Here is a 27,899-nt window from a genome sequence, read left to right as displayed (position 1 = left end):
AAGGAGACTAGGCTTGCAGATCTCTAGGCCGGTCTTGGTCGAGGCCACTTTCACAGAGTGTCAGTCTTGTCTTGGTCTCGGGTCTCTCAGTCTGGATGGGTCTCAGTCTTGAAGGGATTTGTATTCTACAGTGAAATACTCAGTCCATCAACAATGCCACGCTGTAGAGATCATAGTCTGTTTATAGAGTGGACAGCGTGACTCCGCCTTTTATCATCGTACGGTTTTGAAGCCAAAATTCCTCTGTCACAGGCGCAGACATTGGCAGCCAGAGTCTGTGCAGTAGAGACTGTGAGGGATTCTGGGAGAATCTGAGTGGAGCTGGTGACAAAAATGTGTATATATTTTTTTTCTTTCAAGAGTCTAATCACTTCCTGACTCTACCTCCAGACATATTTTACAATCCTCGAAAAAAATACACGAGAACGTCAGCTGTTAATCATCGTTAAACGTTACGTAAAGCCTCGTTTTTAACCTGGTATAACTAATGAAAACAAAACTTTTCAGAAAAAAGAGGACTTGGATACAAGACAGCCAAATGATATCTTCAAATCACCACAACAATCAGACGTGAGAAACATTTCTACCAGGTGGATTAATTTTTTAAAGTTTGACCACAGCCCATCTGGAATGACTGGGGAGATGGATTTTTTAACCTATACTGCAGCCAGCCACCAGGGGGAGCAGTTTTTGTGGAGACCTCACTTCAAGCTGAGCAAGATGACGTCCATTTTTTTTTAAGTCTATGGTTGTGACCAGCAGGAAAAACCTACAACACGGCCACAGTCAATGGGTTCATGCCGGTCTGCCAAAGTCCAATCGTGCATAAAAATAGTGCACGTCACGGTGCATCCAGAGTCTGCGTTCGGTGAAAGGAATCTTCCAGTTGATGATAAACTTCAATCGAAGGATTACCAGGAGTGGAATTGAGTTTCCAGTGGATGTTTCCTGCCGGACGGCGTGTTTCAGAAGTGTCGGTCCTGGCGAGGATCAAACCCAACTGACTAACCGTCCCACGGTAGCGTAAGTAACTGCTCGCGGCACATGAGTTTTGAAAAGCGCTGCATGTTTCTGTTTATCAGAGACGCTTCTTTCTGTTTCGTTTTCTCTGTTTTGCTTTTTGTGGGGTCAGTGGTAAAACCCAGAGCGGATTTTTAAGTTGCTTTTCTGGACATATGAACACTGGATCGGCTGAGTTGTGTTTGGGGGGAAAAGGTTGAAGAACTGGAATGGATTCTGACACTGGAGACCTGTTTTGCATGAACACAGAATTTAAGTGTGTTTCTTGTTATTTTGCTGAGCTGCTCTATCCTGTGTTGCTGTGAGCATCTTGTTTGGGTTTTGTTTGGTTTGGCAGCATCTTTGTATCTTTATATTGTTTATTATTCATCAGGTGTAACTCTGACTGGCACCCCAGCTTCTGTTACCTCGTGAAACCCGCGACAACGTTCAGTCCCTTCTGTCCACGTTGCTTTTTGAGTTGCTGCCGTGTGATTGGCTGATTAGATATTTGCCTTAACGAGCTGTTGAACAGGTGTAACTCGGGGCGTGATGAATAATCAGACAAAATCAGGTCAAGGAACGACTGGTCCAGCTCTCGGTTCCAGTGAAAACACAAAGTGAGCATCAGAGAGGTATGTGGGTCAGGAACACTGAGTCCTGTTGACCTGATTTGACCCAGAAAACGGAGGAATTTGCCTGAGGCAGCTCGTGTTTGGTCTCCTGAGTCACACGGAGATAAAAGCAGATACAGACGGAGGCTGGTTTACGTCTGCAGATCTAAAGACCTGTGGCTGAAGCTTTGTTTAACAGCAAACGTTTGGTTAAACAGTCACCAGGTAATCCCTGCTGGACCCAGAGGGTCTGACATTCAGAGCTGTCAAACCTCAGCGCGTCAGGACGTCAGGAGGAAGTTAAAGCAGAAAAACAGTCTGTTTACTGGACGATACTGAGGGAAACCAGCTGATTTCCTCTGAGCAGATTTCCTCTGAGCTGATTTCCTCTGAGCTGATTTCCTCTGAGCTGATTTCCTCTGGCTGGTTTTCAGACCGTCTCAGTGAAAGTTTGGACGTGTCATTTTTTACAAACTGCCCCCGCTGCCCCCTCAGAGCCTCTGATTACCTTTCATCGATTCATAAAGTTTGCTGTGACCCTGTGATACCGTGGTATTATTTCACGACAGCCACAAGTTTCACTGAGTCAATATTATTGATGCTGATTTAATCTGCCGTCGTTTTCCAGGAACAGCTGTGCTCTGTTGACCCGATCAGATAGCCGAGCGCGTTTCTGGTTTCCACGGCGAAGCAGCATCACAGCTGCTGAGTGTGAGGACAGGAAGACGCCCGTTAGTCACACGGAGGGACGTGTTAGAGTCCAGACTCACCTTCATGACAAACCAAACGCTGTAAGGAGAGACAAAGAGTCCTCCAGCAAAGCTGGAAAGTAAGGAATCATGACTTAATGAGTAAATCACTAACGAGGTTTAGTCATGTGATCAGTGTTAGATAAATAACATTTTATTTCCTTTCAGGACACTCATGGACACCTTACAATATAAACAAGTACAAAAGTTAAAATACATGAGTACAAAGCAACATAAAGATACTGTAACCATCACAAACTAAAACAAAATTTCCTTCAGTAAATACCTCAAACAACTTCAGAATTTACTTGAATGATCAAATCTTCAAAAAATCAAAAAAAAGGATAATCTTTAATATCAGAGAAAAATAAAATAAAATAAAAAAATGAAACAAAATATAACAAAATTAAATTAAATTAAATAAAGAAAAATAAATAAATAGAATAGAAAAAAATAAAATAAAAAAGAAACAAAATTAAATTAAATTAAATTAAGAAAAATAAATAAAAAGATAAAAATAAAATAAAATAAAAAGAAACTAAATTGAATTAAATTAAGAAAAATACATAAAATAGATAAAAACAATATATGATAACATAAAATAAAATAAAAAGAAACAAAATTATATAAATTAAATTAAATTAAATTAAATTAAATTAAAATAAATTAAAACAAATTCCACAAAACCAGCTAATGAGACTTCTCTGGAGAAAAACAATTAAGCAAGGGTGAAAAAATATCACTAATATATGTATAAGCAAAGATTTACAGCCTATATCAGAGAAAACTAACATTTTTTTAATTTTTTGGGAGGCTTACTTGCAGTTAAAATGAAAAAGTAAAACGTAAGTACCAAATTCCTGCCCCTTTTTTCATTTTCCTCTTTCTTATTTATTATAACTTCATTTGCAGGGTTTTGTTTTTGTTTTACACTTTTTAAGCTTTTGTGCATTTTAATTACGATTTTTTGTTGTTGTTATTTGTTTATTTTTTCTCTGGTCTTGATCCTGTCCCCCTGGTGCCCCTGAAGTTTCTTTACATGATGTACAGCTTAAAAAAAAAAAAACCTCTATTATTCTCTCACTGGTGTTTCAGTAAACCCTTATTTCAGCCTCTAAAACGCTGCCTGGCTCTTCAGGGCTCCCTGCTCCACAAACCTCCTTCCCTCTGATTGGCCAGCCCTCTGGTGGCCTGTTGGGGCGGAGCTATGAACAGACCTTGTTGTTTGGTTTGAAAATCTGCACATGCTCAGTCTGAACATCCAGCACTGTTACTTTAAGAACGTCTTTCCAATCTGAGAAAGCAGGATGCCCCCTCTTTAAACTCTGATGCTAACGCTAACAAGCCTCCAGACCAACAAAGAATGAGATGTTACTAACAGAGCAGGATCTGTCTGACATTTACCGCCTGGATGAATCACCTACTGAAAGATAATTTCACGTTTGCTGTACATAAACATTTACAATGATAAAAATAACCAAACCTTACAACAGGAAGTTTTTAATCCTCCACTTTGAGTCAATATTTTTGCAGCTGCCGCTGATTGAACTCCACTTCCTCGTTCTTTATGAGTGAAATAAAACTTAATTGATCGTCTGTCTTGTCTTGGTTTGTTTTGGTGGTTGTCCAGGCCGTCACAGATTAACCACGATAAACAGTGAAACATCCTCGACACATATCCGTACACACATCAACGTTTATCCAAGACACGTCACTCCTGGACGAGATAAAACCAGCGCTGTTTGTTTAACAGGGTTATAAAGTCTGACGGCTCCTCCACGTGAGGATCAGAGGAGCAGTATAAATGAAGGTTTGAGATAAAGAGGTGGCAAACGGTGCTTTGAGCAGGGAACCGGTCTTTAGGGGTGAGTACAGAGCTGAACGCTCTCTGAGATCTTTGATATGAACAGTGAGGATGTCGATCCGTGGATGAGGCTGACGTCTTTCTCTGCAGTTTCTGCCTGAGTGCTCAGCAGCTCTGTTAAGTAATGTGTGTCTGTAATGTTTGCTCACATCCTCTCCATCCTGCAGACGCACGACTGAAAGGAAAATGATGGAGGGTTGGAAACATCAGCTCAGTTTGGACGTCTCTTTTTTAAAGCTGTGGTAACAGGAAATCGATAGCGGTGTATTTTGTAGAAGTTGGGTTTTCAAACTTTCATATGATACTGGAGGGAAACCACAGAGGAGGAAGTGAGTCTCAGAGTGAGAGTATGAGTGGGAGGGAAGATGCACGCTTTAACCACTCATGGGAAAATGGTTCAGACCTTTGAGATGCACCATCCCAGAGTTTCCCAGAGTTTCCCAGAGTTTCCCCCTCGGCTGGAGCAAAACTGACCTCTTTATACCCAGTAATGTTTCTAACATGTTGATTATTTACTTCATTGGTTGGGAAATGTTCCTCCAGATGCTTTTTTCTGTGCATTCAAAAAAAATGTTGTTCCTTCTGTCCCAGCCTTTTTGAAACCTGTTTCTAGCATCAACTTTGAAACAGAGCTTATATCTAAAATCCCCACCCCCCAAAAAAACATCAAGATGTAGTTGCTGAGGAAACATAAATCAACAGGTAACAGTTTGCATCGTGAAAGATTTAGCTCTGAGCCTCGATGTGCAGTTGTGATCTTTTGGAGGTTTGTGCATGAGATTTAACATAATCAGTAATAGAAAGTCAAAGACAAAAATAAGCAGAAGGGAAAGAATGTAACAGCTACAAAACTAGAATTCAAATGTTGCAGGACATTGACACCAACTGAACTTTAAATTGCACGGCTACAGTTGAACATTGTATCCTATGTTTCTCATTAAAAGTATTATTATTTAATTTTTCTGTGAATATTCCTGATTTTTTTTTATATAATTAAATATTTTCTTAAAAAAAATTATTTTTTTTCTATTTTATTATTGTATTTTTTTCTATATAAATATATAGATATATAGTAATTATTGTAATTGTTTTTTTCTTTAAATATTCTTTAAATTTTTAAATTGTTTGTTTTCTTTAATTTTATTCTTTTATTTATATATTATTATTATTGTTTTTTTTAATCTTATTATTATTATTATTATTATTATTATTATTATTATTATTATTATTATTGGTGTATTTGTATATTTTATATCTTAACCTTTTCTAAATTCTATCTACATTTTTTTATTTTCTTGTTAACTGTTAGCACCAACACTCTAAGACAAATTCCTTGTATATGCAATTGTACTTGGCAATAAGACTTTATTCTGATTCTGATTGGCAGGTTGAAATTGTACAAGACAAGAAAAATGTTTAATTGTGCATCTCTATCTGATGACTTAACCTCTTCAATTAAAGGCTTAAAAAAATGCCCCAAAAAATAACTTTAAAAAATAAATAAACAAATAACTTCTTAATTCTCACAATCTGATTTTTTTTTTCTTTCACAGGCAGCATAACAAACCAAGAGTTAAAAGGAAAACGTACCCTCGAATTATTATTAAACTTACTCAGAACCATAAAATAGTCTGAGGGTCCCCATATTTGTGTGAACGTTATCTTTACACTTAACAAACTAATCTGATCTTTAACCTTTCTGTGTCTGTTTCTTCAAAGTCTATCGAGATGATGTGGAGGTGGATTTATCTCACCGCCCTGCTCCCTGCAGCGCTCACATCTCCGACTCCATCCTCTCTCCTGAACACCACCACCATCAGCGGACCCTGTCACATCTTCAACTCGGGCCGCTCTGCAGACTGTAAGGGTCGACTGCTGGAGACCGTCCCGTCCACACAGTTCCCGTCCACGCTGGAGGAGATAGATCTGTCCTCTAATAAACTCCAAGCCGTCCACGCTGACGACTTCCTGCGCCTCCCTCGGCTCCGTGTGCTCCTGCTGAACTTCAATAACATTTCACACATTGACAGTGACGCCTTTAAACACAACACGCTGCTGGAGCATCTTGACATCTTTAATAACTCGCTCCAGGAAATCCCTGCCACCGCTCTGTCTCCTCTGTCGAATCTGAAAAAGCTCTTCATGTCAAACAACCTTTATAAACATGCCACTCTGAGCCACAGCTTCTCCAAATTCACCAAACTCCAGGAGCTGTCTATGGGCGGCCCGCTGGTGATGGGTCTGAGGAAAGCAGACTTTCAGCCCCTGAAGAACATCAGGTTATTCATTTTTCAAATCAAATGCTCCTCTAACCTGAGCTACTACGAGCCCGGCAGTCTGAGAGTCATCCAGACGCTCAACATGGGCTTCGACATGGCCATCGATCAGCGGCCAAACGCCCTCCACGACATGCTGCGCGACATCGCCAACAAGACCTTCGGCATCATCCAGTTCCGCAACCTGTTTGAGTTCATGTACTACATGGGAGAGGACGACATCTTCCAGGGTCTGACCAACGTCACGGCCCATCAGCTCATCTTCCACAGAGGGAAGTTCAACGAAAACCTCATGAGGATGGCTCTGATGAACCTACAGGAGGGGACCGTCAGGAACCTGAGACTGCAGTACATCGACTTCGCTCGATCACCAACGTTTGTGGACAGCGGTGGAAGTTCCAGCATCACAAACCTGGCACTGAATAAGTTGGAGCTGTGGTGAGTATCCTTACATCAGACCTAAGGCTTATCTGATCAATTTGTCTTAAGGCCACGATGAACGGGCTCCCACAGAGAACATGTGTTTGTGTTTCAGGTCACCCCAGATTCACCCTAATGCATGAGATTTATTGAGGTTTGCATGTTGGTGAAAAAAATTGTCAACTTTGGCCGCCTGTCCTGGCCACGCCCATTGAGTTACAAAAAATCTGTAAATACGTTCTCATCATCAGTGTGTCCAAAACACACAGATCAAGTTTGGAGCTGATCTGATAAAAAACTTGGGACAAGCAAGTTCAAACACGTAACCTGTGAATCTGCTAAGTCAGGTGTTAAAGTCAAATTTTCAAACTTCCTGTTGGGATATCACCTTAATATTGAGAGACTTTTTATTGGTGTTGACATAAAAATTGTGCATAATACTGTTAATGTCATGCAAATTTGTTGGAGAAGTTGCAGGGGCTGCAGTTTTAGCTACCTAAAGGAAGCTTTAGAGTCCATATAATTTATCATTTTTAAAGAAAACAGTCGTCATATTTAGCCATCTGTCCTGTTAGCGCCCACTGAGTTACAAAAAAACTTTAAATAGTTTTTCATCATCATTGTGACCACAACATTCAGACCAAGTTTTGAGCTGATCTGATAAAAAACTTGGGACAAGTAGGTTCAAATGTGTAACCTCTGAATCTTCGAGATCAGATGTTAAAGTCAAATTTTCGAACTTCCTGTTGGGATACCACCTTGATGTTGAGAGAGTTTTTTGTGGGTGTTGACAAGGAAATTGAGGAAAATACTGTAAATTCATGCATGTTAGTCATAGTAGTTGCAGGGGCTGCAGTTTTAGCTACCTAGTTGGCACTTTTGAGCCCATACAATTTATTACCATTGACTTTTAAATAAAACAGGCGTCAACCTTAGCCATCTCTCCTGGCTGCACCCATTGAACTATAAAAAAACTGTAAATAGTTTTTCATCATCAGTGTGACCACAACAAACAGACCAAGTTTGGAGCTGATCTGATGAAAAACTTGGGACAAGTAACTTCAAATGCAAAACGTGTATATTGGCGAAATCAGACATTTAAGTCAAATATTCAAACTTCCTGTTAGGATTTCACCCTGATGCTGAGAGACTTTTTTGTCAGTGTTGACATGGGAATTGTGCATAATACTGTAAATTCATGCACGTTAGTTGAAGAAGTTGGAGGGGCTTTAGTTTTAGCTACCTAGGGGGCGCTTTTGAGCCCATATAATTACCATTGACTTTTATAGAAAACAGTCGTCAACTTTAGCAGTCTGTCCTGGTTTCGCCAATTGAGCTATAAAAAAACTGTAAATAGTTTTTCATCATCAGTGTGGCCACAACACACAGACCAGGTTTGGAGTTGATCATATAAAAAACCTAAGAGCAGTACCCTCAAATGCACAACCTGCGAATCTGCAAAATTTGACTTTTAACCCAAATTTCTGAACTTCCTGTTGGGATTTCTCTATGACAATAAGAGACTTCTTTGTAGGTGTTGGCATGGTAGTTATACACAAGAAATGTCATGGATCTAAGTTTTATTTGCTGCAAGGGTTTTAAGTCACTAGGTGGCGCTATGGAGCATGTAGTTGCACGAATCCACAAGAGTCTTACATTTTTTGCCAGGACTGAGTTAGGGAGAAATTTGTTGAATTTTGGGCCATGACGAAGGCATCCTAAAGACTGGGCTGAAAGAATAATAACCCTTAGCTGTAGTTGAGCCCCAGTCCTGATTACCCTTTTAACTCTTTCATTACACCTCTCTCTGTCTCTCAGGTACATCAGCAACCCCGACGTGCTGCGCTTTGACTGGCGCTTCACCTGGTTCAACAAAATCCAGCACCTGTCCATCCAGTACGTGTACTTCAACTCAGTGCCGTGCGACTCCTGGTCTGAAATGACGGCTGTGGAAACTCTGGACGTCTCCAACAATCGACTCAATGACCAGTCCCTTTTCAACCAGCGCTGTCACTACGAGGGCACCATGCCCAACCTGCACACCTTCAAACTGAGCACCAACGAGCTGACCAGCCTCAAAGACCTGTCCTCACTCACCAGAGAGTTCCAGCAGCTTCAGGAGCTCGACGTTAGCAACAACAAACTGGGATCTGCTGCAGGAAGTCAGGGCTGCGTTTGGCAAAAGAGTATAACTCAGTTTATCGCTCATCATAACAAGTTTGAGAGCGACTCCCTCCAGTGTCTGCCCACCACAGTTCAGAGGTTAGACCTGTCCTACTGCGAGCTGGACCAGCTGGACATGGCGTACTTCCAGAGAGCCACCAACCTGAGGGAGCTCATTCTGAGCGGGAACAAAATCAAGTTCATCCCCTCCAAGTGGGAGAGTCCGTCCCTGCAGACGCTGGCTCTGGACGGGAACTCGTTCGGTCTCATCAGTAAGGCGTCCTTCCAGCACATGCCTCAGCTGGCGCAGCTGAAAGCGGGGAACAATCCGTACCACTGCACCTGTGAGCTGCACGCTTTCATCGAGGACACCACGTCCAAGGGAAAGGTCAACCTCACGGACTGGCCTGAGAACTACAGGTGCTACCACCCCGAGCCCTTCCTCAACACGGTCATCTCCAAATACCTCCCAGGTCAGCTGGCGTGTGACATCAGACTCGTCATCATCATCTGCGTCACCACCACGGCTCTGGTGATCTTCATTCTGATGCTGCTGTGCTACATGTTCGACCTGCCGTGGTACACGAAGGCCACGTTTCAGATCATCCGCGCCAAATACAGGGCTCACAAAGAGAAGGCGGCGGGGGAAGCAGGAAGATTTACGTATCACGCCTTTATCTCCTACAGCCACTCGGATGCAGACTGGGTGAGGGATCAGCTCCTGCCCTGTTTGGAGAGTAACAAGAACCCGTACCGGCTCTGCATCCATGAGAGGGACTTCATGCCAGGGAGGTGGATCATTGATAACATCATCGACAACATTGAAAACAGTCGGAAGGTGAGACGCCTGTTGGTGCCAGCATCCTGTTTCAGAAACACTTTCACCAGTTGATTCCTCTCTACAAACTCTGTGAGCGTCAGGTCTGAGGGGAAGTATTCGTTATGAAACTGGGCAGAGGGTTCAGTTTGACAGCTTTTGAGGAAGTTGTGGTGAGATCAGCTGATGTCTTGGGTAAGGTGGGTGTCCGATGGAAAACTCCCCGACCAGGTCTCCTCTCATGCCCTCTGTGTATTTTTGACCAACTGAGAACCAAAGAAACATCATATTAAGTCCTAAATAATCTAAAACATCATAAATACAAAAGAAAAATACCTGACAAGTTTTAAATTTGTACAAATGTACAATAAAATAAATGTAAAATGATAATTTCTCAGATATCTGACATCCTGTATTGGTTCCTCTTTAACGTAGGAAATGAAGAGATGTATCAGAGTCTGAGATCATACCCAGAAAGCTAATCTTTTCTTCTTTCAGGAGCTGTCTGAATTTGTTTTTTGTTTTTTTTTTTGTTTTTTTGCCCATATAGTTGAAGAGTTACGGTAATAAGAACAGCTTGTATCAACTATTACCTGTGATTAGAACATCATGCACATGGATTCCTCAGCAGTACCGTAATTCCTGGGATATAAACGTAAAGCTTGTCTTGTCTTTCGGAGCCGTTAGGATTTTCCCACTAGCACCAATTTAAAAAAACACCTGGAAAAGGGGGAGGAGCCCAGGCTCTGACAGGTGTGGAAGCGTTTTTGAATAGAAGTCATTCGAAGAAGAGTCAGCTGCTTTTAGCCATCCTGTAGTGATTAACGATATTTTAAATGTAAGAAATGGTTTTACTGTCCAAAAGCAAACAAAAATAAATGGCTTGCAGTAACTTGTTTTTACCACAGGGGGAGCCTTTGACCTTTAAAAGGGTGAAGATAAGCGTCTAAGAGCAGGTTTTTATATCCTAAAGGTCTTTTGGGGTCAGATGGTCCAAATACAGCCATGAACTGGTAGAGTGACAGAAACAAAGATGGCAGCTTTCCGTTAGCACTGTCAGCTAATATTTCACACAGATCTTTCGAAAATCTTAGAGACAATTATGTGAACACAACAAGTTTAAGTTATAGACAACAGCTCTGAGCCTCTATTTCATTGGGATGTGTGAAGTATGAAGTATCTTACTGGAAAAATAAGTGAGTTAATCACATTTAAGTTCCTTAAGGAGGAAAAAAATAACAGTAAAACATGGATTTTGGGGGCGGGGAATGAACATTTGGGGGCGGGGCCTACAAGCTGAACATTTCTAATTGTTGAAGAACCCGCAGTGTTTTCATGTCCCCTTTAACCCTGACTGTGTAGCAAACTTTTAGCATAAACCCAGTCTTCGATAGGGGAAGTAGCCAATCATAGATCCCAATTTTGGGCTGAGGCCAATCAGAATTCAAAGGAGGACCGAGGCCAGCCCTCGGGATCCACCTCTTTTAGGGATCACAACCTAAACCAGACTCATACTGATACAGCTTCTTTTTGTGTTCCTGACTTTAACCGATGGTTTCGAGCTGATTTGTCAGGATTTGTAGGAGCTGGATGGACTAAGAAGAGTCTCGACCTCAGGTGGTCAATAGTCTGATAATAAAATGTTAATCCCTGTTTTCGTCTCCTTCTCCGTCTCTGTCCCCAGGTCATCTTCGTCCTCTCCCGGCACTTCGTGAACAGCGAGTGGTGTAACTACGAGCTGTACTTCGCCCAGCAGAGGGCGATGGGGAAGACCTTCAGCGACGTCATCCTGGTGGTGAAGGAGCCCATCGATCCCAGCTCGCTGCCCAGCAAATACTGCAAGCTGAAGAAGATGCTGAGCACCAAGACGTACCTGGAGTGGCCGCAGCAGGTCAACCAGCAGGCGTTCTTCTGGGCGCAGCTGAAGAGCGTCCTGGGAAAGCCGGCGTCCACCCGAGAGCGGGGACAAAGCGTGAGGAGCAGGACGTCATCCACGGGGGGGATCTCTGTGATCGGGCCTCTGATGGATGACAGGAAGGCAGAGGAAACACCTGATGGTGACGCCATGAAGTGGAATAACGAGGAGACGTCAAACATGAGACAAATCCCCATCGTGGCGTTTTGACCAAAAGGTTAAAGATGGAAACTGAAGCAGCAGCGAACTTCCTGTCTCAGTGTTGCTTTGAACTCACGTAACCTTTCTGTGTCACTTTGTCAAGCAGAGAGCAAAAGCCAACGCCTCATTATGATGACACATAATAACACCGTCCCTCGCCGTTTGTGGCATCCTGTCATGTTATCCCCGAGCGCCGCGCTGATGCCCTCCGCTCCGCTCTCCCTCTGGGCGCCGCTGACAGGCGCTGAAAGGCCAAAAAACTCAGCGGCTTCAATGAGATCTCCCATGTCGCTCTCTGGATAACAAGAGAGGCGCCAGGAAGACGTGGTGACAGGAGCCGCACTGTGAGAGGACGGGCTCCGTTACAGCGGCGCCGTCTGAGGCACGAGATCAGGAAGATCATACGCTCCAAGAAAGACCCAGGGAAACCGACCCGTTTCTCTGACCACCTCGAGTCAAACCTGATCATTTCCGAGCAGCACTCCTGAGGACAGACGACGCTCGATGGTGAAACTCCAAAACAAAGTTTGATCAGCGTTAGAGAGGCGACTAACGAGCGGACAGTTTTTAAAGTGGCTCTTAATCAGCTCTGCAGTGTTCCTGTGTTAAACTCCTACATGTCTGATCATGTTCTCACTGTAATGATCGTCCTCCAGCGTCTGTCTCATCGTGTGCCGTCTGAAAACATCACTGCCCATCGCCACGGCTTCAGCTTCCCAAAAACTAAACTATGTTCCTCTGCAGCGTCCAGCTGAGCTCGCTTTGTACACGAGTTTGACTCACTTCCTGCATCAACTCACACTGAATTTCTGAATTTACAATGTCTTCTTAGGGCTGTTGTGAAAAGCCAAAAAATAATTAAAAGGCAGAGGAGAAGAGTGTTATTTAGTATTCTGAGTTTCAAGTCCAAAACTTCATGAGGAAAAAAGAAAGAGTTGTACAAACTCCACATTGACAAAGTTGACAAAAGGAATGTGGAAATTGTTCCAAAACTATCTAAAAAAAAATCCCAAATTTGCAAAAAGACAGTTTGAAATTTGTGAGAAATTGAGAAAAAAATTAAATCTTTAAACAGAAATCTTTGATTACTTAGTCGAAAAAGTCCTAGATATTAAAGGAGAATTTTGAAACTGTATCAGAAAAAATGAAAAATTGTCAGAAAATGTTCCAAATTTTTTCACAAAAAAACATGAACGTAGTGGGGGCAAAAATAAAATGAAAAACTGTGAGAATATGGTCTTATATTTATTGAGGAAAATATTTGCTGATTTATAAGAAAGGAATTGTGCAAAATTCATAACTTTATGCGGGACATGTCCACAGATTACTGACAGGACAATCACAATTTTTTGCGAAGTGAGTTTGAAAATCATTAGAAATTTAGGTGAAAAAAATCTCTTGCTATAAAAGAAGTTTGAATTTTTTTAGAGGAAGGCACCAAATATTTTCAGAAAAATTCACAAATTTTTCAAGGATAAAAGTCCAAAATTATTTAGGAATTTTCTTTTTAAATTTTTTAAACAGCCAATTAAAAGTTAAACAAATAAACTTTAAAAATGAGGGAGGAAAAATCCCTGATTTTTCATGGATGAAGAAAAAAGTAAAGAAAAAAAGGTACAAAACTGTGAAAATACATTTTACAATTTATTGAGGAAAACAGTTCCAAACTTATGAGAAAAAAAAGTCGTTATAAAAAAAGAATCATGCGAAATTCATAAATTCAAGGATAATGGCCACAGATTTGTCAGAGAAAAGTTACAAATATTGGCAAAAGAAAGTTTGAAATTCATGAGAAAATTAAAAATAAAATAAAAGAAAAGAAAAACATGGATAAAGACGGAAAGAACCTTATTAGTAAGGAAAATTAAAAAATATATATTTTAAAGCAAAGCCCTGAATTAGTCAGAAAAATTCACAAATTTGCGAGGGAAAAACGTCCAAAACTGATAATGAAAATAATCTCAAATTTGTGAAGAGACTATATAGAAATTTAAAGAAATAAAATTTAAAACTTGGAAGGAAAAATTCCTAAATTTTCATGGAATAAGAGAATAATTGAAGAGAAAAATAAAATCAACAGCATAAGAAAAAAGAGTTTCAAATATGAGAAATGAAAAAAAGAATAATCAGAGGCTTTGAAAATGTAAGAGAGAAGTGACAATTAGTGAGAGAAAAAAGTTAAAATTTATATTTGTATAAAAAAAGGACATCATTCCTTCAAAATGAGTAAAACTCAACCTCTCTGTTGTAAAAGTTTGTTTTCTATGCTCTATCAGAGAAAATATCCTCAGGTAAAAACACAGGAAAGTGTGAACTAATGAATTCAGACTTATGAAAATTGTTTCCTTTTTCTGCCGGTTCCTGTTGAGGATAATCCCAGGGATTAAACTCTTGAGCTTTAAAGCTTCATTAGAAACGCTTTAATCGGCTCATAATGGATACTGTCTGATAAATCTTTAAAGTTAATACCTTCAGTTTTCAGCAGCAGGGAGGATGTTTGCAGCTCTGACACGTCTTTTCAGTGTTTGATGAACAACAGTTAAACCCACATCAGCAGAGGTCAGAAAACTTCACTCTGCGCCTGCAGCAAAGGAGCGAAGCATGCAGGCGCAGAGTGAAGCATGCAGGCGCAGAGCGAAGCGTGCAGGCGCGGAGTGAAGCATGCAGGCGCAGAGCGAAGCATGCAGGGGCAGAGCGAAGCATGCAGGGGCAGAGCGAAGCATGCAGGCGCAGAGCGAAGCATGCAGGCGCAGAGCGAAGCATGCAGGCGCGGAGTGAAGCATGCAGGCGCGGAGCGAAGCATGTAGGCGCAGAGCGAAGCATGCAGGCGCGGAGTGAAGCATGCAGGCGCAGAGCGAAGCATGCAGGCGCAGAGCGAAGCATGCAGGCGCAGAGCGAAGCATGCAGGCTGCATTTACTGTGCATTTGCAGAGCACTTCTTCTCTTCTATCTGAGCAGCTTGAGGCGGCGCAATAAAGCCTCTTGTAGAGTCTGTAAATGGCCAGCAGGGGGCACTGTTGAACTTGTTGTTTCCAGTCTGTTGATGATTGATTTGGATTTCTTCTTGTGTGACATTAAAAAGCCATGCACTGAGTTTGTGAAATGTAAATAAATTAACTTCAGCGTCCAAAGTGAGAGGTTAACTTGTTGGGGTACGAGCTGTGAGCAGGATCAGGATTGTAAAGTTTATCTTTTTTGTGAAGGGCTCCTTCATTCCTGTTTGACAGTTTTTTCTTTGTTTTTATAACTTGCTAAATGCTGGACATTTATACTTCTTGTACAGATGTTTCATTGTGTAAATGAATAAAAGAAAATGTCTGATGAGCTCATGTTGACGCTGAGTGACTGAAGACTCTTGGCTGCTTCACCTGTGGGTCTCTGGAGTTGATTTTTGAGCCTTTCTCTAACGCTGAAACTGAATTCTAGGCAAATGCTTCAGACTCATTTTTAATAAAATTGTCTTATTCCACAAAATATGAGCCACACCCAGCTGAAAAGTCATGGAAAATGTGTTGTTTAAAGATATTTAAAGACTAAAATGATGCCTGAACTGCCTGAGAAGCGTAGGAAAACTCTAGCAGAGGGTAAAAAAAGGACCAGTCAAATGATCTGTGACCTGGTCGTTCCTCTGCAGAGAGCATCAGCAGCTCTTCAGTTTAACATTTAACCAGGGGAATGCAAATATCCAGCGCCTCTTTACAGCGGCCATACTGGAGATACTGACGTTAATCAAACAGAGGTTTGCATCCAGTGAAAGGACGACTTCACCCACACAGCCTGCTCTCCGTCAGCTCAGCCAGCTCTCTGTGCTCCTCGATACAATGAACACAGGCTGAACAAACTCCTGAGCTGATGAGCTGATATTATTTATTATTAACAGGCAAACATGGCTCCAGGTATAAAGGAATGAGAGATAAACAACAGAGCTCAGGTTACATTAAAGTTAGGACTCAGAGCTACTTAAAGCAGAGCTACATGATTAAAACATGTTTAAAAAAATAACCACTGACATAAGATTAAAAAAAATAAAAGCAATGACTGAAGAATAAAGACAAAAAAATAAGTTATCAGATCTAGTGTGAGGAAAAAAGGAAGCAGCATCAAGTCGTTTGAAGCTGTTTTAAAAAAAAAAAAGGATTTGTCTCCTCAGAAAGGTCATGTTTTGTCCCAAACCTGGACTACAGGACAGCCAGCAAAACCTGGACAGGTGACCTCAGGTGAGACGGGTCATGTATCAACTGAGGACATTGGAGCACGGGAACAACATCGAATCAAATTTTAAAATAAATCCTGAAATAGTTATACTACAGTTTTTACTATGAATAAATAAAATAAAATAAATAAATAAAATATTTTATTTTTATTTTTTAATGGTTTTTTTTGTTTGTTTGTTTTTGTTTTTTGTTTATTTTTTTGCTTTTTTATGGGGGTACTTTTTTACTATAAATAAAATAAGTAAATAAATAAATAAAATTATATATTTTTGTTTTGTTTTTGTTTTTGTTTATTTTTTTGCTTTTTTATGGGTACTTTTTTACTATGTATAAATTAAATAAATGAATAAAATAAATAAATAAATAAATAAATAAAATTATATGTTTTTATTTTATTTTTGTTTTGTTTTGTTTATTTTTTGCTTTTTAATGGGGGTACATTTTTAATATGAATAAAATAAATAAATAAAATTATATATTTTTGTTTTGTTTTTGTTTTTTGTTTTTTTGCTTTTTTAGGGGTACTTTTTTTACTATGAATAAATTAAACAAATGAATAAAATAAATAAATAATTAAAATTATATGTTTTTATTTTATTTTTGTTTTTGTTTTTTTGTTTTTTTTGCTTTTTTATGGGTACTTTTTTACTATGAATAAATTAAACAAATGAATAAAATAAATAAATAATTGAAATTATATGTTTTTATTTTATTTTTGTTTTGTTTTGTTTATTTTTTTGCTTTTTAATGGGGGTACATTTTTAATATGAATAAAATAAATAAATAAATAAAATCATATATTTTTATTTTTGTTTGGTTGTTTCTTTTTTTCTTTTTTCTTTTTTTCACAGCATTCTGAAATTTAAGTCTGAATTGTAACTTTGGAGTTGGATTCTTTTCCTTTTTTTTTTTTTTTTTTCTTTTGTGGGTACCTGTCAGTCTCACAGGTCCTTTATCTCTTCCTGCCTCCTCCTGAGTCTGGGTCTTACTCTCTGATCCAGTCCCTGCCTCAGGCCTGTCTGTGTGGACTCAGCTGAGCTCGTTGTGCTGCTCTTACCTTACATGGAGCTGCTCTCACCTGCAGCAGGTCATGTCGCTGCCGTCCGGAGGGAGGCGCCTGTGAGATAGTGATCTGACGCTCAGGTGAGAGGAGCTTATAAGTGATGAGATGAGAGCTGCAGCCACTTCCTGCGGAGCAGCACCTGTCAGCGCGCGTCCAGGTGAGTCCTGCTGTCCGGGTTCTTCTGGGTCTGTGAAGGTCTGTAGAGGTCTGGGAGGTGGTCTTGTTTTGCTGTGGGAGCAGGGTCTGGAGCAGGTTTGGAGCAGGGTCTGGAGCAGGGTCTGGAGCAGGGTTTGGAGCAGGTTTGGAGCAGGGTCTGGAGCAGGGTCTGGAGCAGGGTCTGTAGCTGCAGCCTGAGCTCCGTTAATGAGCAGCAGCTCTGTCTGTGACATTCACAGCGCGTAATGAGCGCTCCGAGCAGCGGGGGGATGATTAGCTGTGATTACTGAGGCTGATGGAGGGGCGCAGGGTGAGGCGATAGATCAGGGGCTCGGTGGTTTCTTCCCACAGTCAGAGCAGAGAGCAGAGCAGAGCAGAGAGCAGAGCAGCATCAGGCCTCAGGATCCACGGAGAGGGATCTGACAGCCGGACTGATGGATCCGGACCAAACCTCAGCAGGTCGTTCATGTCGCGTAACGTAAACCAGAGATCTGAATCTGCCCAGCAGGGGGTCTGGTCTTTGTCCTGGTTCATGGAGGTGGGGTGACTCAGCCCCCCCGTGCAGCAGCCTCTCAGGTGTCTGACAAAGCGCAGGTGTAAGGTGATTCTGACTCACCTGAGCGGGTTTTTATCTTCATCCTGCTCCAAGATCATCCTCCTCTCAGGATAAAACCATGAAGGGATCAAAGCTGCTCTTCATCTTGGTCTCATTTTGATTACGTCAGGTCCTCTTCTTTTTGGAGCACGATTGAGGCCACAGTTAAAGAAAAAAAAAAAAGAAGAAGAAAAAAGAAAGAAAGAAAGAAAATGTTGGTTTCAGGTTTAGACAATAACCTTTACTATTTTTTATTTAAATTAATTAAATAAATTAGAGAAATTGTTTTTTTTTTCACTTTTTAAATTTAAACATCTATGACCTAACAATATTTTCTATTTTTTTGTTTTTTGTTTTTTGTTTGTTTTATTGTTTTTTGTTGTATTTATTTTGGTTTTGTGGGGTTTGTTGTTTTTTCTTGTTTCTTTTTTGTTTGTTTGACTTCTTTAGGTACTTTTTAAATTTTATTTATTTATTTATTTATTTATTATTATTATTATTATTTTTATTTATTTATTTTTTTAATTTATGTATTTATTTATATTTTTTGCATAACTCAGAAATTTATTTTTGATGTCATTACCAGAGTTGTGGAAATGACTTTTCAGATTAAGGTTAAGATTCTGATGTTTTCCTCAGAGTTCAGGGGTTCAAGTAAAATTAAATTTCTCTTTTTTTCTTTCTTTTTTTATTCTCTCTTAATGAGATTCTAAATTTTGCCTGGATTTTCAGATGGTTTGCAGTCTCCACTTCCTTTTCTCATCTTCTGTAAGAAATTCTGTGAAAAACTTTAACCTGAGAATTTTAAGGTTAAAGACGGAATTCTGACCTCAAACCCAAAATAACTGAATAAAAGAAAAAAGAAAAAAAAAAAGATCACTTGTTTCTTTTAACCTTTGATCAGATTCAAGATTTGTTCATTTTTTGACACTTTGTTGTTAAAATTATTATTAAAGTAAAAATTTACGTTTTAATCACAGCAAAGTCAAAATCCTGCCGTTTTATTTTCTTCTTTTTTTTTCTTTTTTTTGGGGGGGCAAAATTATACTAAAAAAAAAAAAAAAAAAAAAACATTATGGTCTTCCGTTTTGTTTTTGTTTTTGTTTTTTTGCATATCTAGGCCAGGGACCAGGGATCTGATTAATCATCAAAACAGGAGCATTAGCGAACAACTGTTCAGGCTTCTCTGTTTGAAAATGAGCCAGAATATAAAACAAGCATCATTCAAAATATTTATTTAACCTACATTAATGTTTGTTTTACCAACAGGAGCATCATACTTAGACGTTCAGTCTGAGAGGGCGTGGAGATGTTCAGGAGTCAATAATTACTCCTCTGCTGTCAGGAATGAAGCTTTAAATTATCATACACATGAAGTCAGAGATTCAGAGCGTCTTCATTTCAGCGGAGTGGAGTCTCAAAGAAACTTTCAGATCTAACACCAAATAAAGTGAGAGCTTGGATTCAGATCTCTGAGATTTGTCCCAGTTCTGAGCTGTCAGGAGGAGGAGGAGGAGGAGGAGGAGGAACATCAGTGCAGTATCAGAGATCACGTTTTGAAGTGAAGTTTGCTCAGGGCGGCTGCAGCTTTCTCTGTGTCACTCTTTAAACTCCATTTTTTAATATTTGTCCTACTTCCCTGTGAGGCGACTCTGTGAGGCGACTCTGTGAGGAGACTCTGTGAGGCGACTCTGTGAGGAGACTCTGTGAGGAGACTGTGAGGAGACTCTGTGAGGCGACTCTGTGAGGAGACTCTGTGAGGAGACTCAGTGAGGCGACTCTGTGAGGAGACTCTGTGAGGAGACTCAGTGAGGCGACTCTGTGAGGAGACTCTGTGAGGAGACTCAGTGAGGCGACTCTGTGAGGAGACTCTGAGGAGACTCTGTGAGCTTTCTCTGTGAGGAGACTCTGTGAGCTTTCTCTTTGAGGCGACTGTGAGACGACTCTGTGAGGAGACTCTGTGAGGGGCCTGGAAACTGATCCAGACTTTATTCTAGGATTTTGTGTTTTTAGATAAAACACTGATTTCCAATAAATCTGTGTTTAACGAAAACCTCTGGATTTGTCTTTTCAGGCAGAGACTGAAGCGGTGAAAAATGTCCAGCAAACTTCAAGGCGCGATGGAGACACTCATCGAAGTGTTTCACTCCTATTCTGGAAAAGAGGGCGACAAGTTTAAGCTGAGCAAAGCCGAGCTGAAGACCCTGCTGCACGAGGAGCTCTCCATAATAATGGCTGTACGTATGACGTCAACTCTTCCTGTTTGTGCCACATGTTGAAAGAAGTTACCTCCTCTTTTCAGGGAGACATCTTTTTCTCTCCTGTAGCCATGACGAAGGTATTAGTTTAAAATCCCTCTGAGACCTGCATATGGAGTAGAGAGAGTGCCAAATGACAAAGATAAATCTATAAATAAATAAAAAAACAAATAAATAAATAATATAAGAATCTATAAAAGAGTAAATGAATAAATGAATTAATAAATGAATTATATGAGAATCTATGAAATTCTAATAAATAAACAAAAAATATATAGGAATCTAGTGAGAGTGCTATATTACAAATACAAATCAATAAAAGAATAAATATATAAATTAATTAATTAATTAATTAATTAATTAATTAATTAAATAAAAATCTATAAAAGAATAAATGAATTAATTATATAAGAATCTACAAAAGAATAAATGAATAAATAAATAAATTATATGAGAATCTATGAAATGATAATTAAATAAAAAATGAATAAATAAAATATAGGGATCTATGAAAGAATAAATAAAAAATGAATTAATAAATTATAAAAGAGTCCACAAAAGAAAAGGCTAATAAAAACAGAAATCAAGAAAAATAAATAGAAAAGTGCTTAATAAATAAAGAAATGAATAAAGAAAGAAAGAAAGAAAGAAAAGAAAGAAAGAAAGAAGGAAAGAAAGTAGCTATATGAAGTGACAATCAAAGAATTAAGCCTTAAAAGAAAAGGCTAAAAATAAGTTTAAACCTGAATGAATTAAAGTATTTAAATCACATTATAATGTCACTTTAAAAGAGAATGAAATTTGCGCAGAAAAATATGTATATTTTTATTTATTTATTTTTTTCTTTTATAGATTCATTTTTGTAATTTGGCTCTCTCGCTGCTCCATACCTGCAGCCTGGAGTGGGTGTAACTGTAGTACCAAACACAGACACAAGGTGGAGCCTTTGATCTCGGAGGCAGAAATCCTGCTCCAGTTGTTTGCACAGACGGTAAAATATGTGAGCGTAGCCTTCATCACGTCTCCTCTTTTTACCGAGTTTTAAAGACTATCGCTGGCAGCTGGCACATCGAAAACGCTCAGCTCATCGTAGCTTTAAGAAGTAAAAAGGCGGGTCTGTAGCGCCCCCCAAGGTTTTCATTGGTACTGCAGATTTTTTAAGGTGAATAAAACAATTTTTGGTGATTAACCTCTTTGATTACATTTTATCACCTCTTGCGTCGCCCTCTGCTGGTAGGTGGAAGGAATGCAGGTTAACAAGCTCAGTTCCTTTGATTTCAGCCCCCTCCAGAGTTCCTCCACCTCACCAGATTAAGGTCTGGAGGGTTTAGGTCGGGGTCTAAGGAGTAGTCCTTGTAGGGTAAGACTTCTTAGACTTGGATCTCATGAAGCGGACTCTGCTGTGCTTCTGTTCCAGGCCAGCAAGGACACCATGGTGGTGGATAGGATCATGTCTGACCTGGATGAAAACAAGGACGGACAGGTGGACTTCCAGGAGTTCGTCGTCCTGGTCGCTGCTCTCACCGTCGCCTGCAACGAGTTCTTCGTTGAGGAAAAAGGGAAATAGTGTCAGTGTGGCTCTGAGAAAGGCCGTCTCCGTCCCTGAGCGTCCGTCTTTGACTTGATGTAGAATCATCAGGTGGTGTTTGGTGTTAGTTTCTGGATGGATCTCTGTCAAACTGCTCAATAAGTCGTCATCTGAATAAAGATGTTCTGCTCTTTAACGTCTGTCTGGTCTTTTCATCGTGTCAGACTGAACCGATCAGCCCTCAGGCTCCGTCTGTCACAGTCAGACCCAGATACGTCCCTCAGGTTTCACAGTCCATCAGGGTGAATTACAGATGACTTCAGTGAGCTTGAGCGCCACCCAGTGTCAGATGGAGGTAACTACATGATGAGGCTTTGACGTCACTCCCTCCTCCCAGCTGGTGTCTGTGCTGTCGCTGTGTCCCGACAGGATGAGCGCTCGTCAGGGAGATCATGTGACGTCAGCGTGGAGGCCTCAGAGACAATCGTTCATTAGAGGCGGCGTGGCGCTGCATTTCAATGAGACGGCAGCGTGGAGCCACTCTGAGCAGCAGATAAAACACTAACTCTTCATGGCTCTGTGTCTGTCAGGTTCATACACCAGGTGCTCAATGACTCCAGGTCTCACCTGCTCCACGGCTTTAAGGTTAAACACCTGCCGCTCACAACAACAGAAACGTTTCAGTTGGTGAGTGATACGATCAGTAATTATTCCCTCAAAGCAGCTCTCAGAAAAACCACAACAGCATTCAGCCCTCTCCTCACTCACTGCCAGGGACGACCAAACAGACTGGGGTTTACTCAGGGAGGGGATCTCCTCCCTGGTTGCCCTACGTCATAAAAAAAAAACCTCTGAAGTGCCCTCCTGGATTCCCCTGTCACACATAAAACATTGTAAAAAGTCTTTTCAGTAGATCACAAAAAAAGTGTCATCTAGATACTCTTTGAGTACTAATAATGTCAAGAAAATGCCCCTGGATGCCTTTCCTGTTGATTCACTGTTAAAAAGTGCAACAATGTCTTTTCTTTGTAAAAAAAAAAAAAAAAAAAAAAAAAAAAAAAAAAAGAGTCCTCTGAAAGACTATGGAAAGTGCACTGAGAATGCCCTACCTTTGGCATGCATTAAGAATAAATGAATAAAGTGCCCTCTGGATGCCCTTCTGGAAAACTGAACACAAAAGGCCTTTTCAAAGCTGTTCCTGGAATCTGCACAAACAAAGAATCCTAGATGCTTTTTATTCAACTTTATGCAAAAGTGGTCCCACTGGATGCCCTATGAGTAAGCCTTACTTGAGAAAATGTTTCTGCAGATGCCGTCTGGATGCCCTCCAAGAACACTTTACACAAAAAGAACCCTCTAGATGCTTTTCAAGACAACTTTAAGCAGATAAGGAGCCTCATAGTGAAATTTTTTTATAAAGGCCTCCCTCTGGATAACCCCAAAAAGTAACCTCTGGATGCTCTCCCAGTGAACATAAAGACAGCCCCCTTGGATGCCCCCACTGGAAGAAAAAAATATATTGTATTTTATTCTTGGGAGATTAACCCAAAAAATGTTACTTATTTATGCCATCTTGGTAGTCTAAACATGAAAGGCTCTTCTAGCTACGCTCATCCAGTGAAATTAACACAAAAAGAAGGCCCTCTGGATGCCCTCCTTTTCAGAGAATTGATGGCATTAAAGTTGCCTCTAGATGGCCCTCTGGGAGGAAAACAAGCAAAGAAGAAACATTTACTAACAAATTATTCAATTTGAGTGAAAAATAGGGACTCTGAATGCCTTCTTAGTGAACTAAATATTAATAGGGCCCTCTGGATGCCCTCCTATTAAGCTTTACGCAATAACAGTTCCCTCCGGATAACCCTCTCGGACAAAAAAAAAAAGTAATATCTAGTAAAAAAGTGCAATCTAGACCTCCTCCTTAAAACAGTTGAGGAAAAAAAATGCCCTCTGGATGCTCTCCTATGTTACTTTATCCAAAATATGTCCACAGGATGTCCTCCCTGGGAAATGAAATAATGCACATAAAGTGTCTTAATTGGAATCTTCTAGTAAGCTCTTGGAAATAGCTCCCCCAGGACACAGTTCTTGTGAATTTACATAAAGAAGGACCCTCTGGATGCCCTACCAGGGAACTTACCTTAAATAATGATCTTTTGGATGCTGTCACTGTAACCTTTTCTTGAATAAAATGCCCTTTGGATGCCCTCCTGGTGACATTTATTCAAAACAGTTCCCTCTGAACTTAACTTTTAAAAAAAGCACTTGCACTTCTAAAGCCCCCTACTGGAGGGTTTATGTAAAAAACAACCACAGGATGCTCTGCTCCTCATAAATCCCCCGTTAAAAACAGATTTCAGAGCCTAAAGGTGCATTAATCAGCTTTAATCACCTCCAACACTTGTATTATGAGCATATTTCAGGTTCATTTGATAATTATAACTCACATTAATCTATATTTCAGTGGTATGTCAGTGTGAATATGCAGAGTTGATAAAACACTCATCCAGTGATGTCACAAGCTGAGAAAATCTCGTGTTGATCTCACTGAAATCTCGTTTGCCATTCAGAGCAGCAGCTTCCAGCATCCAACATTTCAAATTACCTTATTCTTCTCAGGTAGGGCAGTGCAGCGTTTCAGGTAGAGCAGCCATAGATATAAAAGCCCAGACAGCCTGTAGAAACTGAATATGGCTCCTTGGATGTTTGAGGCTTTTTAAATATGAACCAGACTGACGTCCAGACTGACAGGTCTTTACAGAAACTCCTCAGAAACTAGAGCTCTGTGCTCGTGACACTAGCCATTCAGATTTATCGACAGCACTAACGAGTCTACTCTACCACCACCAGGAGGCAGCAGAGACACAGCAACAAGAAAATGGTCGTATTTTTCCTCTTTAAGCCAAAATTAATAGTAACAGTAGCTAAAATCCTTCAGTTTAAGTCATTTTTGCACCATGAGCCACAAAGTGTTAACGTGTTAACGTCAGCCGGCTCTGACTGCACCCCTCTGGCTGAACGTTGGCCCGTTGATCCAAACGCTCTGCTTCCTCTGTTTGGAGCTGCGATAAAAGAGCTCAGCCTTCATTCATCACACTCTTTATGGATGCTGATTTAAAAGGACCAATAATGCAAAGTCACTTTTCCTGGCAGATAACAGGAGCTTTTATAGGAGCCGCCAGCTGCACCCAGCCGAAGCTTTTATGCCGTTATGAGAGCATTTGCAAACCATTTGAATGAGTCTCTGAATTGGTCCCATCTCTGTATACATGGAGCTGCATTAGTGGCTCATCAGGTGTTTGATGACATAATTTCCTGAATGATTCAATAATGCAGCTCCTCCAAAATGAGTCATGAAAACACGACGGAGGTGTCGGGAAATTACGCCCCTACAAAAAAAAAACAGGTTTCACACAAACTGGAGCTTCGAACTCTGTGGTTCAAGTTTGATTTCTGGTTTAAAAACATTATTACACAGAATATTATTAAAGAGTAGAGTTTGGTAGAAGTCAAGCAAACAGGTTTTTATACTTAAAGAGGGGGTGTTGTGCTTTTTTTAGTCTTTATCATGTCCCTGTCAGGCCCCCATAGTAATCTTCACATGATTAACAGCTTTAAAAAAATCTGTTTTTTTCTCTCACTGGTGTTTTGGGCTCTAGATAACCTTGGTGTTTGAGGCCCAGTTAAGACGTTCTTATGCAATGAGTTCATCATTTCAGCAAGTCTTGTCAGGATCTCATAGGATCCTGTCAAGATGTCATCAGGATCTCATCAGGATCTTGTCAAGAGTTCCTCAGGATCTTGTCAATATCGAGTCAGGATTTTTTTTAGATGTCATCCCAATCTTTTCAGGATGTTGTCAGGCTATTTTCAAGATCTTGTCAGGATCTAATCAGAATCTGGTCAGGGTCTTGTCAAGATGTCTTTAGCTTCTTTCAGGTTGTTGTCGGGATATTATCAAGACTTAATCAGGATTTTGTCCGGATGTCATCATGATCTTTTCAGGATGTTGTCGGGCTATCGTCAAGATCTTGGCAGGATCTCATCAGGATCTTGTCAAGATCTCGTCAGATTTCCGTCAAAATCTCATCAGGACCTTTTCTGGATCTTGTAGGGATATCGTTAAGATCTCATCAGAATCTCATCAAGATTTTCTCAGGAGCTTGTCAAGATGTCATCAGGATAATGTTGAGATGTCATTTGGATCTTTTCAGGATCTTGTCGATTTTGTCAGGATCTCCTCAGTATCTCATCTAGAACTTATCAGGAACTTATCAGGATCGACTCAGGATCTCGTCAAGATCTTGTAGGGATTTTGTCAAGATGTCATCAGGATCTTTTCAGGGTGTTGTTGGGCTATCGGCAAGATTTGTCAGGATCTTGGCAAGATCTTGTCAGGACCTTGTCGGTATTTTGTCAGAATCTCTTCAGTATCTCATCTAGAACTCATCAGGATCTTTTCAGGATCTTTTCAGGTTGTCATCAAGATCTTATCAGGATCTCCTCAGGATCTTGGCAAGATCTTGTCCTTTTCGTGGAACACACTCAGGGATTTGTCCAACATAAGTAGAGTTTTGATAATCTCCATGTTAAGTCTGAATGTTGAGCATTGTTATTTTTTAAACATGTTTAACGGATGTGAAAGCAGAATATCTGTAATTTTTAAAATAGTTTAAAAGTATTATTTTTGGATAGTGTTATCTTAATGATGGCTAAAGAAAGTTAAAGTAATAAAACAGACCTCACATGAATAAAGTGCTCCGCTAAAGAAGCCTGATTCCTTCATTCATCATTGTTCTTATTAAAGTGGAGGATTCTTGTCTTGGACCTATTTCAGTTTAAAGCCCGGTTCAGACGCTGATGTATGTATGAGCCATCTCTGCCTCGCTCAGGAGCTGGAGAGAAATGTCACCAGTTGAAAGCTCGGCTGAAGGACATCCTCTGACATTTCACTCTAAAAAGAAAGATTTTCAAACGGCAGAAAGGTGAAACTGATCGTGGGCTTAATGAAAAGCACAGCTCGACTCAGACGTGTGACAGCCGGGTCTGTGAACCCGACAGAGCCGGCCTCAGATCCTCTGGAGTCTCACCACGTGTTCGCCGGAGACTCGTACAACAAGCCCTCCTCTGACAGCACTCACTGCACACAATACAGTCTGAAGAAACTCAATGCAGGCCCTCACAGAGTCCTGAGGCTTCTTCAATTATGTATCAGCAGCTTGTCTGACAGCCTTTATGCCCGACCCCTGCAGAAACACAAGCTCGGCCTGATACCGAGCAGCCGAGAGCAGCCACCGTGAAATGCAGAGGCACAGATACGCTTTGGTGGGCAGAGATAGAGAGGCGCACTGAGCAGAGTCAAGAGTCAGGGCAGCACTTCAAGAGCGCCACCATGTGTCTGTTAAAGGAGCCTGCACCCTCCATAAAGAGGGGTCAAAACCTCAGTAAAACCTGACCTTACAGCCAGAACTGCATTCTGTCAGCTGACCAGCAGAGGGAGATCACAGTTATTTATAGGTGACACACTTCAGTCCCATAAAAAAACTGAGAGAAAGGAGGAAAGAAACATTTCAAAAGTTTTAGGTTTGGAGAAAGCATCTTAAACTTGAGTCAAAACTGCTGTCTGAGTTCAGATTTCAAAGTCCAACTTTTACATTTAATTGTTTTTTTAGAAGAGAAATTAGACATTCTCACTTTGTTTCAAAATATCAGTGACTGTAATGAAATTTGATTTGGATTATTTTTATTTAAAAATCTCATGAGCATATTTATATTTTTTCATTAGCTCATAGGGTTAATCGGGATTTTTTTTGTTCAATTTTATATATATATATATATATATATATATATATATATATATATATATATATATATATATATATATATATATATATATATATATTATTTTTTATCAATTTGAATTTTAGCATTTTTAAAGACAAAAACATATATATATATATATATATATATATATATATATATATATATATATATATATATATATATATATATATATATATATATATATATATATATATATTGAAAAGGATTTTTTTTTCTTTAAAAA

The 27,899-nt window shown here is 40.0% G+C and overlaps 1 protein-coding gene across 1 annotated transcript in view; it reads left to right on the top strand.

The window, feature by feature from the left end:
• The window catches only part of tlr18 (toll-like receptor 18), a 32,919-nt gene extending 10,912 nt beyond the window's left edge, over positions 1-22,007 (top strand). Inside the window, exons 2-6 of the mRNA XM_074684232.1 lie at positions 5,946-6,940; positions 8,741-9,923; positions 11,587-12,015; positions 20,143-20,283; positions 21,722-22,007. Coding sequence (XP_074540333.1) covers positions 5,955-6,940; positions 8,741-9,923; positions 11,587-12,015; positions 20,143-20,283; positions 21,722-21,871 — 2,889 coding nt within the window. The 5' untranslated portion in view covers positions 5,946-5,954 and the 3' untranslated portion in view covers positions 21,872-22,007. The remainder of the gene's footprint in view (positions 1-5,945; positions 6,941-8,740; positions 9,924-11,586; positions 12,016-20,142; positions 20,284-21,721) is intronic.
• The last annotated feature ends 5,892 nt before the right edge of the window (positions 22,008-27,899 follow it).

Source organism: Halichoeres trimaculatus, unplaced genomic scaffold, assembly GCF_033239565.1.
Source record: "Halichoeres trimaculatus isolate MK-OKI-2021-1 unplaced genomic scaffold, fHalTri1.1 fHalTri1_scaffold_12, whole genome shotgun sequence".
NCBI lineage: Eukaryota > Metazoa > Chordata > Actinopteri > Labriformes > Labridae > Halichoeres > Halichoeres trimaculatus.
This window is presented reverse-complemented; position numbering and strand designations above follow the sequence as displayed.